Source organism: Sceloporus undulatus, chromosome 11, assembly GCF_019175285.1.
Source record: "Sceloporus undulatus isolate JIND9_A2432 ecotype Alabama chromosome 11, SceUnd_v1.1, whole genome shotgun sequence".
NCBI classification, from domain to species: domain Eukaryota; kingdom Metazoa; phylum Chordata; class Lepidosauria; order Squamata; family Phrynosomatidae; genus Sceloporus; species Sceloporus undulatus.
In genome coordinates, this window is record NC_056532.1 from 1,583,858 (window position 1) to 1,596,600 (window position 12,743).

At 42.7% G+C, this 12,743-nt stretch overlaps 2 protein-coding genes across 2 annotated transcripts in view; both read right to left on the minus strand.

The window, feature by feature from the left end:
* The window catches only part of GTF2I (general transcription factor IIi), a 59,790-nt gene extending 58,249 nt beyond the window's left edge, over positions 1-1,541 (minus strand). Inside the window, 1 exon segment of the mRNA XM_042442397.1 lies at positions 1,356-1,541. The gene's annotated coding sequence lies outside the window, so the exon portion shown is untranslated.
* A 3,358-nt stretch (positions 1,542-4,899) lies between these two features.
* GTF2IRD1 (GTF2I repeat domain containing 1) overlaps positions 4,900-12,743 on the minus strand; it is a 71,215-nt gene continuing 63,371 nt past the window's right edge. The window contains exons 25-29 of the mRNA XM_042442563.1: positions 9,219-9,296; positions 8,628-8,820; positions 6,630-6,667; positions 6,230-6,366; positions 4,900-5,174 (exon numbers count right to left, since the gene is read on the minus strand). Of these exons, the coding sequence (XP_042298497.1) occupies positions 5,106-5,174; positions 6,230-6,366; positions 6,630-6,667; positions 8,628-8,820; positions 9,219-9,296 (515 nt within the window). The 3' untranslated portion in view covers positions 4,900-5,105. The remainder of the gene's footprint in view (positions 5,175-6,229; positions 6,367-6,629; positions 6,668-8,627; positions 8,821-9,218; positions 9,297-12,743) is intronic.

Genomic DNA, 12,743 nt, shown 5'->3' on the forward strand with positions numbered 1-12,743 from the left:
AACTTCCTGAGAGTAAGGGCTGTTCGACAGTGGAAGACGTTCCCTCGAAGTCTCCTTCCTTGGAGGTCTTTAAACAGAGGCTGGATGGACATCTGTCAATGGAGATGCTTCAATGGAGAGTTCCTGCATGGCAGAATGGAGCTGGACTGGATTGCTCTTGTGGTCTCTTCCAACTCTATGATTCTGCTGTTACCCAGTTCATATATAGTCTTCCTATTAGTTAATCTAGTATTTCCCTTCTAGTTCACCTTGTTCTGAATGCCACATTTTATTACAGTTACAGTGCTACAATATTAACATAGATTAATTATCATCATTATTATGTTTATAATTATTTGGGACAGAGAGATAAATAAATAAATAATCCGTATTCATTTCTCTAACCTAAAATAGTTACTTCAAAAATTGCTATATCCCGCCTTTCTCTCATTATGGGACTCAAGGCGGGTTACAATATATTTTTTAAAATAATAATAATAATAATAATAATAATAAAAAGGGACAAGAGTTAAATAATGATCATAACAATAATATTTTTTAAAAAAACCAAAGCAGAAAGACAATAATAATAATAATAATGATAATAATAATAATAACTTTTTTAAAAGGGACAAATGTTAAATAATGATGATAATAATAATGATAATAATATTTCTGAAAACAAAACAAAATATGTTGGAGAGAAGTTAAATAACGATAACAACAACAATAATGATTTTAAAATAATTTTAAAAAATAAGATGGGTAGAAATTAAATAATAATAATAATAATTAAAAATAAGATGGATAGAAATTAAATATTAATAATGATAATAATAATTTAAAAATAAGATGGATAGAAATTAAATAATAATAATAATAATAATAAATAAGATGGATAGAAATTAAATTATGATGATGATGATAATTTTAAAAAATACGATGGATAAGAATTAAGTAATGATGATGATGATGATGGTAATGATAATAAATTAAAAAAACAAGATGGACAGTAGTATTAACGATAATAATAATAATAATAATAATAAAAAATAAGAAGAATAAGAATATTTTTTAAAAAAAGAAGATAAACAACAACAACAACAACAGTAATAACAATAACAGTGGGGGGATGGGAGAGATAAATGTACATCAATTAAATACTGTATAATGAAATGTATATGAAACAAATAATGTCTCAATCTATCAATGCGCTGAGGGCCCTCAGGAAGGAAGGAAGGGAGGGAGAGAGGGAGGGAGGGGCTTCCCTCAGGGGCCCCCAGAGGCCCTTGCGCGGCGGCGGCGGCGGCTCCTGGAGGGAGGGACCCCCCTCGGCCCCTTTCCTTCCTTCCTTCCCTTCCTTTTCCTTCACTCACTCGCTTCTTTGCAATCGCCTGGCTGCTCTCCGCCAACCGCCGGGCCTTTGTTCCCTGAAGTCCTGGGCCTCCTTCTCCTTCTCCTTCTTCGTCTCGAACCCTGAACCCAGGACCCAGAAAAAGGAAAAGGAGGAGATCAGGGTCCTCAATATTCCCCCCCAACAGTTGGGCCCATTTGGATGCCGAGGCGCATGCGCACAAAACCCCGCGCGCACCTTGGGGCTTGTAGTCCCTCGCGCCGCCTCCCAGCCTTGCAGAGGGACGCGGAGGGACTACGTTTCCCGACAAGCACCGCGCGCTGCGAATAAGGCCTACCTACGACGCCAGTGGAGGCCACTCTCTCTGGCTTCTCCTTCAGGGAGGAAATATGGCTGAGGGGAAGAAGGAAGGCCCACACAGAGACACAGCCCCCTCACAAATATAGATATAGACATATCTCCCATCTCTCTAAATAAATAAACGAATAAACAAAATAAATATCTCTGTGTCATGGTGCTTTGGAAAGGGAAAGGGCTGACTGAAGCCCTTCCTTGCTCTGGTTGGGTCAAATAAGAATAAATACATATAAATATTATATACAAATACAATATATATATACACACACACACACACATATATATATACACACACATACACACACACATATATATACACACACAGAGACATATATATATATACACACACACATATACACACACACACATATATATACACACACATATACAGTATATATATACACACACACACGCACAATTTATATATTTTATATATTTAGATATTTCTGGCTGGGCCAAAAAAGAGAATAAATACATATAAATGTAATATATATATGTGTGTGGAAGGCAAAGAGAAATAGACATATATATATACACATACATTTATATATTTTGATATATTAAAATATATAAAACACATATATAAATATGATTGTAAATTATATTAATTTATAATATTAATATTATAAATTAATATTTATATATAATTAACTTACTGAGATAGAAAAAGAATTTACATATATATATATATATGCACACACACACATATTCTAAATATATGTGTGTCTGTAAACATATTGCTAAGCCTGAGGGCAGGGATCTGTCTAACTAAAAAGATTGCATGTACAGCGCTGTGTAAATTTACAGTGCTTCATAAATAAAGGTTAATAATAATAATAAATACACACACACACACACACATATATATATATATACATTGTGTGTGTGTATATATTCTCTTTACATTTTGCTGGGATAGAGAAAGAATATATATACTGTAAATATATACAGACACAATACACACACATATTGTGTGTGTGTGTGTGTACATGTGTGTGTGTGTGTGTTCTTTTTACCTTTTGCTAGGTCAGAGGCTACCATATATATGTGTGTGCATATACAGACAGGCACACACTCAGAATATATCTATACACACACATTCTATGTGTGTGGTGTGTATAGTCTTTGCCTCTTGCTGGGATAAAGAATATATATAAACACACACAAAGTCAGATTATATATATAATTGCCTGAGTGCAGATGGGGTGGGATATTATTATTATTATTATGCACACACACATATATTGAGTGTGTGTGTGTGTGTGTGTACACAGACACACTATCAGAATATACGGTGTATAGAGATTCCAGATTCTTCATTCTTCCCAGATGAAAAAGAGACGGTTAAGAGGTGATACTTAAGTATTCGAAGGGGCATCACATTTGAGGATGGAGCAAGCTTGTTTTCTTCTGCTCCAGAGAAATAGGTGCTGGAACTAACAGAGGCAGCAAACTACAGGAAAAGAGATTCCATTTCAACATAAGGAGCAACTTCCTGACAGTAAGACAGTGGAAGAAACTCCCTTGGAAAGTGGCGGAGTGTCCTTCTTGGAGGTCTTTAAGCAGAGGCTAGATAGCCGTCTTTTGGAGGTGCTTGGATTGAGAGTTCCTGCATGGCAGAATGGAGGCGGACTAGGTGGCCCTTGTGGCCTCTTCCAACTCTAGCATTCTATGACCCAGTGTGTGGCCTATATCGATGCTATGCTAAATGTGTATAGGGTCTTGGCCAATACATTTAAATTGATTATGTTTTGTTGGTGTGCTTCTTGCTTTGTGGCCATACTCTATAGTTTTAAAATCCCTTCACTGGCTGCCTGTTAGTTTCCGGGCCAGATACAAAGTGTTGGTCTTAACCTTTAAAGCCCTCCATGGCTTGGGTCCTGGCTCCTTGCGGGAGCGCCTTCTCCCATATCATCCTCCTCCCGACACTCTTCCTTCTGCTGGGAAGAATCTGCCTCAACCAAAGAGGACTAGACTTTCGGCAGTGACCCAGCGCTCCTTTTCAGCGGTTGCCCCTAGACTCTGGAACGGCCTCCGGACGAGATCCATCAGATCACCACCTTGGAAGGCTATTAAGACGGATCTCTTCCAGCGGCAGGCCTTTCCAGACTGGGTCCACCTCTATTTACCCCCCCCCCTCCACTTCTCTCTCCTTTTCTCCATCCCTTTTTCCATCCTATCTGGTCCCCAACTTGGCCAACGGTCAGGAATTCAGTCCAACGCATCTGGAGGACCAAAGTTTGGGAGCCACCGCTCTATAAGTTCACCAGAGTAAAATAAAACAGTGGTAATAAACACATTTCAACCCACCATCTTTGCTCTCCCTGGACATTGGGGCAAAGTAGGGCCACCAGTGCTGCCAAAAACAACCCCCAACCTATCAATAAATCAATTTATTAGTTAACTATAATACCGCCACAAAAATATTGTAGCTGTCGTGCTTTTGGGAGCTGTCAATTGTAATGGCCGGGGCTTTGGGGAAGTGAAATCCAACGAGGAATGGACAGAAAACATTATTTCAATCTTCAAGTCTGTATTCTGCCTTAACAGGAGTGTGATCCCCAGATCCATTTTGTTCTGTGTGGGCCAATTCTGGGTGTTGTGTTTGGAGAAGGAGGTTGCCATGTATGACTATGTAGTGAGGATCGCCAGGTGAAATAAGGCACAGGGCTCCTGTTCCTTTCATGGTTGTGGAGAAGGAATCCAATGTATAACCGCTTGTTCTGAAATGTGGGGTTCTAGTGTGAGGTGGGTTCAATCTCTGCTCAAAAGCGACTTATAGCAGCCACAGCGCTGAGCGTTTTGTTCAGTCGTCTTTGGTTGTTTCCGTCTGTTTTCATCAAATATCCAGTCTAATTCCCAGACCTTAAAAAGACTGACTCAGGCCTGTTCCAGACTGCCAAAATAAAGCTGCTTTGGGTCTCTTTGGAGGTATGCTGTTTAAATGATGCATGCATCCGAAGAATCCGGAAGCTGCACCAAAGCTGCCCTCCAGTGCTTAGGAATGGAGAGTGGCTTTGGCGCAACCTCCGCACTCTTAGGACCCATGCGTCATTTAAACAGCATACCTCCAAAGAGACCTGAAGCAGCTTTATTTTGGCAGTCTGGAACAGGCCTCAGAAAGGTGCTTCTATTTTATCGACTCGCTCTTCAAAGGCGTGCGCTGGGTGCGCAACTGTGGTCGGTAAGAACTGGAAAGACGCCTTAACTTTTCAGAGCAAGGCAACACTTCCTTTCTTTTTATTATTCAAAAAGGCCCTGGCGGCAGGAATATAGTGTAAAAATCATTGGAAAAACTAAAAGGCATCAATACATATTGGAATATACACTTTATACAAAAAAATTACAGGTTGTCAATGATTTCTTTTCTTTTCGTTTTGTTTTGTTCCGAGGTTCGGATTCAGAAGCGGAGGTCTCAGTAATTCATGGGTCCCGGGATCTGGACGTTGAGGCTGCCGTAGTCCAACATGTACATGGGCCACTGCTGGAAAAAGGCAAGACGGGAAAATAAAGGTAACTTATGACAGATTGGGAAATTTAAGCTGGACTGTAAAGTTTATCAAGCCCGCCTAGGACAAAACTACTTTTTAAGAATTCAATATATCCCACCTTATGCCAACAAAGAAGGACGGATTAGTAAAGCCGACCCTTCACAACTGCGGATTTGACTTTTGCGGATTTGGTTATCTGAGGTTTTGATTAAAATGTTCCCTCTAGGAATTTCCAGATCCTCCGGCGCAACTCTGCAGACGTTGACCATAAAGTTGTTCTGGAGGACCTAGACCTTCCTGAAGACGCACTTCTCTAAGCATTTGTGGGTCTTTTTTGTGGTTTTGTGGGGCTATGTGGCCATGTTCTAGAAGAGTTTCTTCCTGACGTTTCGCCAGCATCTGTGGCTGGCATCTTCACAGATGCTGGCGAAACGTCAGGAAGAAGATTCTCTAGAACATGGCCACAAAGCCCCAAAAACCCACAAAAAAACATGGATGCCGGCCATGAAAGCCTTCAACTTCAAAATGTGTAGGTACTCCAGCGCGATTCTATGGTCAACCTCTGGCAGAGGTTGGCCACAGCATTGCACTGGACGACATAGAATCATATAGTTGGAAGAAACCGCAAGGGCCATCCAGTCCAACCCCCTGCCATGCAGGAAATCTCAATCAAGTCCGCAAGAAAGGAGGGGCGACTGTATGAGACATCGTAGCGTTTTTCTGGGTTTTTATTTGCAGGGTGGGCTTCACATCATTATCGGTGCCCTAAGCTAGTGACTGCGCTTTTCCAAGACCAGACAGCAGCCACCATAGAAGGTACACAAAACCTGCTGCCTCCAAGCAGTTTCTTCCTCCAAGGTCTGACTTCTTCCATGCTGACTGACCCATATGGGTTTTCCTTCTGTCGCCATAGCCTACGCTGGCATGCTGAGGCCAGTGCAGGACCCCAACATGATCTCGGGGTTTCTGGTACGGTCCCAGCCCAGGTTGACCCCTCTCCCATCTCTCCCTGCCCACTGACCAAGTACGCCACAACGTCACTATTTACCACGAGTGAAATCTGATTGGCGGACGACGTGGACTCCAGATTTGAAGACGAGGAAGAAGAGGAAGAAGAGGAGGAAGAGATGGAATTCCCTTCGGAGATCCTCTTCCGCTTCCGTTTGGGAACCGTGCTGTCATTTTCTAGGAACAGTCAAAGGGAAAGAAGGGTATGAATTGGAATGGCTCCCTCCCCATCTCTCTATTTTCCCCTGCAGTGCTTCAAACAGGACTTCCAGATGAGCCGCGGACATGTCCGAGAAGCTCCTTAAAATCAGAGCGGCTCTGAATGCGTTAACAGGAACCACAGAGCTCTTAGGTTCTCAGGAACGCTAACACTACGATCAAACATCTGATATAAAAAGCACAATCCCTTTGTCCCGGACCCATTTTTTTGGAGGGCTTACCTGGTTGTTTGGCTTCGGCGCCCAGATCAGCAAATGGCCTGTGTTGCAAAAGAAAGACATGAAACAAAATGTGGTGTTGACAAATTGAAATGATGGTGGCAATTCTAAAGACAAATAAAATAGCCCCAAGTTGCATCCCCCTAAAAACTTCTCCAGCTGGGATTGGGATGGTGGGATTTGTGGTCCCCACATTTGGATAGTCCTTGGCTATGAAAGGCTGGACTGGAGAAATTTGAATTTGCAGACATAGTCTTCCCATCTTGATTTTTGTGGGCGCTGAAATCTCTATTATTTCGTGACAGAACTGCAACTGCACGATGCTATATTTTCTCCTTGTTGCTAATTCACTCGGCCACTTTCCCCCCCTTTTTCTGCCTAGGCAGAAGATAAAGCCAGGTAGTCCATGAACACCACCCTAAGCTTAAGAAGAGAAGGGGAGAGACTCAGAGAGGGGAATACTGGTTGAATTAGGTTAGCTGCAAACACCTGCCCTAATTCTACATTATCCTCACATTCCATGGTCCTCCCTTGACTTATGTCCTACATGAGAAGCTGATTTGGATCTGCATGCGGTCCTCTCTGAGCAACGTAACTACAGCTCATTGGTAGATCACAAGGAGAAGTTCCCAGGCTCAATCTCCAGTATCTCAGAGCATGGCTAAGAAAGAGCTCTGCCTGAAGCCCTGGAGAACTGTGACCCATCAGCGCTGCTAAACTAAAAGGGCTCAGTATTAGGCCGCTTTCTCAGTGAAGGCCATAGTTCATTGTTAGGAGTCCATATAGGCAGGTTCATTCCCTAACATCTCTAGGTAGGCTTGAAAAAGACCCCTGCCTGAGACCCTAGAGAACCGCTGCCTATCACTACTAAGCTTGGTGGACCAAGGGCTTGACTGGATTCCTCCATTCTGATAGTAACTGAAATAGGACTTGTAAAACTTGTGTGTTGCATACAGAAGGCTCCCAGGTCCAGCTTGTAGTAAGGCCAGTGAGAACGGTCTCAGGTAACAAGAGATGAAAATGACTTCTACCTGGGTCCTTGGAAAGTCAGAGTACTGTCCATAGGTTCTGTAGGACAACTCTCATCAGGCCCGGCTCCCAGTGTTCAAAGCCAGATGGTCCAATGCTCAGCTAGATGGACCAAGAGTATGATAGCACTAGGCAGCTTCACATCAGCATGGACTCCAAGTTTCAGAGATCCCCCCCTTCAAGACAGCCATAGTAAAGTCTCTCCCCAAGTGAGCTTTCTCTCTTGAACCAGTGGCAGCTCCCATTTTAGTGGGGAGATACATTCACTCCGGGTTTTAATCCAAACTATTCAAGGTGCCATATCCTATTCCTATAAAAAGGTTGAGGACTTTGGATAGCTCTTTTAAAGCTATCCAAAACCTGGAGTAGATCCACTGCCCAGCTGACATGTGAACCACCAATTGTCAATGCCCTTAACCATATCACCTTTCCTCGCTTCCTTGCCTGTTCTCCTTGGTCACAACTCACAGAAGGAGGGAGAGAAAGAGAGATTGAGAGAAAGGGGGGATATTTTTATATCTCCTCCCTTGTCACTGATCAATTTTTAATATGGAACACGTAGCAAATTCCTAGCAGACGTGAACCTTAGCAGATGCTCTTTACATTCAAACAGGATTGCTTAAGCCTTATATCATCATAGGCATTAAGTAGTTCTGATTTAACACCAGCAGAGGACACTGTGGCATTAAGGATTTAAAATACATATGTAGAGAGACCTTGTAGCACCTTTGAGACGAAGGGAGAGAAAGAAGATGGCAGCATGAGCTTTCGTAGACTATAGTCTACTTCCTCGGATGCATTTGATGCGCAACTTAAGCCTACAAAAGCTCGTGCTGCCAACCTCTTTCTTTTAGTTAGTCTCAAAGGTGCCACAAGATCTCTCTACAGACTGATTCGACAGACTAACATATCTCTATCTTTGAATTCTGCCACGGCAAAGAATGTGTAGAAAGGCCATGGAGCCCAGCTTACTGAAGCTGGTTGGTCACCACCATCTGGATATGGTCGCGGGCTTTGAGGATCTTCTCCAGCCGGTGGATGTCATAGGTGTTGGGATTTCGAAACGGGATGTCGTCCGGCAGTCCAGTTACTTCTATGGCCTCGGGGCTGTCCCGGATCAGTTTATACGGCACCAGGACAGGTCTGTTCAGGCCCAACGCCTCTCCTGAAATAACACCAAATGGCCCCAGGATGACACTGAGCCCCATCACAAGAGGATAACATTGGGCCCATACAGAAAGGCCACAATAAAGCTGCTTTGGGTCATTCTGGAGGCATATAAATATAGATCTCTCCGATCCCACTCTTGCGGCCTGGTCAAGGAACAGTCAGACCTCTTTACTCTTTCATTTCATTTCATCTTACCTTTCTCTCATTCGTTCTGCCAGCCTTAGCTTCCCCTGAGGTCAGGTTGGCTCCCTTCCCTCTTATCTTTCCAGGCAATTCCAGATCTTGGAACCAACAAAATCCCAGATTAAGATGGTGGGTTCCTCTCCCTACCCTTGCCCTCAGTCATATGTTGGAAAGCTTCACTTCTGCATGCAAACGGTGGGTACAACTCACCATATTTTTCATTGAACAGTTCTTTCACTTGCTCTCGCAGAATCACCTTCTCGCCCAACCTATTGGCATCGTCGTCATCTATGCAGAAAAAGGAGAAAGCCCGGAGCCATAACATTAGTAACTTGCTCTTTCTCGTCTCCCAAGGATGTGGTTACCTAAAACTAGCTTAGACAAATGAGATCCTAGGGTTGGTGTCCCCTTAAGGTGGGTCTCGAAGAAGGAGTTCCAGGGTGTATTTCCAGTCAAGGTACATACTGTACTTTCCCTGAACATTTCTTCCTTGAGAACCAGCAAGTGTGTCAGACAGACAGGAGCAAAGGTACCCAAGGTTCAGATCTCCATCAACAGAGAAGGATTTACTGGGTGACCTTCTACGATTCACTATTTGCCAACCTAATCTGCTATTGTGAGGATAACATGGGTGAGGGAACCAAGTGTATTGCATTGAGGAAAAGAAAGGTGGAGAAAGGATGAGATAGAAATGTAATATTAAGATAGATAGATAGATAGGAACTTCTTGGTATTATTCTTATTATTCTTATTATTCTTATTATTATTTTCCCAGGACTGGGACTCAGAGCAGCTTTACAGCATTAAAAACAGTACAATTAAAAACATTTTAAAAAAAACCCATGTTCATTAAAAAGGAATTAATAATTTAATTGTTAATACCGGAATAATTATTATATTATTATGGTAGCTTCTAATTTGCCAACTGAGTCTCAGGCTGGATGAACTTGGCATACAAACCTCGACTTACAATTGCTGCGGTTACAACGAGAATTTAAAATGGTTTAAAACACATTATCCTTCCTCCATGGGTGCAAAAAAGGAACCCACCCCAACAAACACAGGTTTAACAGGCTGATACACACACACACACACCACACACCATTGCCAACAGTGTTGTCCAATTCCTTTTCCAAAGACCTAGGAACCTAATCCCTCTGCCTAGGTGGACCCTAGCTTCCTATGATCTTTCTCAGATCTTGCTCACTCAGACCATAGCAGTTACTCCCTGTTTACACCACAGATCTCTCTCTCCATCTTCTAACCCCCAGAAGCTACTCCTGGCTCACAGAACCCAAGTGCGAGTCCATGTCAATCAAGATTCTCCACTTTCTCACCTTCCATTGACGGATGGATGTCAGAGGCAATCAGATCTCTTCACTTCTGCACATGCCACTGGTCATCATGAACCATCTCCTCTGAGTTAGCCCTTCCTACAACCCAGATCCAGAGGCCTTCCAGGGTCACATTGCAGCTACAGAGACAGAATCTACTCTAACTAAAATCTGCCAAAAATTATGAAGAACAAAAGAAGGGTCCATAGGTTGGAAACACTCAATATGCATCCCAATCCCCAAGGAAGGTACCACCAGGGATTGCAGTAACCACAGAACCCGCTGTAGTCATTTCCCATGCAAAAAAGGTGATGCTCCAAATTCGACAACTAAGTCTTTCCTCATATATGGAGCAAAACAAGCCAGATAGCCAAGCTGGGTCCAGGAAAGGAAGAGGCACTAAAGATCATATCGCAAACATATGCTGGATAATAGGATGCACTAAAGAACTTCTTGTGCTTTATAGATTACAGGAAAGCTTTTGATCGCATAGATCGGCGGTCGCCATACTACTAGTGGAAAATAGCAAAGACTTGGAACGACTGCTGAAGAAAGCCAAGGAAGAAAGTGTAAAGTCAGGTTTACAGCTAAATGTTCAGAAAAGTAATGACCGCAGAAGATTTGCCATAACTTTAAAGCAGACGAAGAAGATATTAAAATTGTTCACGATCTTCCGTACCTTTGCTCAGTCATTCATCAGAATGGAGACAGCAGCCAGGAAATCAGATGAGGACTAGGACTTGGAAAGGCAGCTATGAAGTATCTAGACACCCTGAAGTGTAAAGATGTATCACTGAATACTAAAGTTGAGATTCCCTATGCCATTTTTATGGTCATGACGAAAGCTGACTCGTTTGAAATGTGGTGCCGGAGAAGAGCCCTACGGATACGACTGGCTGCTAAAGAGACAAATAAATGGATCCTGGAGCAAATTAAGCCTGAAGATGACTAAACTGAGACTGTCATACTTTTGCCACATCATGAGACATGATGACAAGAATGTTTGGTACTGCTTGCTTTAATTTTATAACATTGGCGTGTTACAGACTGCCAAATAAAGCTGCTTCGGGTCTCTTTGGAGGTATGCTCTTTAAATGATGCATGGATCCTAAGAGTCCGGAGGTCGCGCCAAAGCCACACTCCATTCTTAAGCACTGAAGTGCAGCTTTGGTGCAGCTTCCAGATTCTTAGGATGCATGCATCATTTAAACAGCATACTGTACCTCCAAAGAGACCCGAAGCAGCTTTATTTTGGCAGTCTGGAACAGGCCATTGTTTGGTTTGTAGATTGTACGCCATTAGGCGTGCTTACTTGTATTTTAACTCCTGTAGGTAAAGCGTTGTGCAAAATGTTACAGCGCTATATAAATGATGATGATGATGATGATGGTAAGATAGAAGGCAGTAGGATGGTTGGACTCTCAAGAAAGCCATGGCCCTGAGTCTGCAAGACATGAGCAAGGCTGTTGATGACAGATTGACTTGGAGGTCTCTCTTTCATGGGGTTGCCATAAGTCAAAGTTAACCTTGTTAACAACAAGAAGTATCTGTGTTTTCCTTCCCTGTTTGTGCGGAGGGAGCATTTGATTAAAAAACAAAGAGAGACTGGAAAGATAACCTGGACTAGATCCTGGCAAAATTCTTCTTCTGGACTGCAACGTTCACATTTGATTTGGACAACAAGTCCCAGAATCCCCTATCCAACTAAAATGAGGACGTTGTACGTTAGACATATTATGAAGTGAGACAAGAGGAAGAATGCATTATAAGTGGACAGACTCCATCAGGGAAGCTATGGCCCTGAGTCTGCAAGATACTGGGGCTCTCTCATTTATAAGGTTGCTGTATATTCAAGCCAGCTTGATGGCAAATAACCACAACGAAGTCAAAATAAAGACATTTTGCAGTGTCTGTATTAACATAACCAATGCTAAGAGTCCCAATATAGCGCAGGGTCTCAATGATTCCCTTTAGGGGTGGGATCAGAAATGCCAGCAGAGTAAATAATTTCCAGTTTTGTCCTTAGGTCTCTCTCCCAGCATTTGAAAAGGCCTTCTGTAATGAAGTCTCCATAGAGAGACCCCTGCTCTACTACCATCCTTCAAGCTATGGAACTGAATCGATGGTCCGGACGAGAAGGAGATGGGGATGGAGAGAGAGAATGGGGCTTGACCTCCCCTACGTTCCCTCGAGCCTTACACTGTTAATGCTCAGTCTGACAGATTGTGGCGGTTGTGCAGATGGTAGCAGACAAAGAAAGGAAATCCAAGATACAAAAGCCAGATCATCGTCTAAATGGCATTGGCCAAATTGTCCTTGCAGTGAATCAGAATCCAACTCAAGAAACTCTAGTTTGCATCCCTTGTTCCGGGTCCTGTAATCTGGAACAGCAGCAAACAAG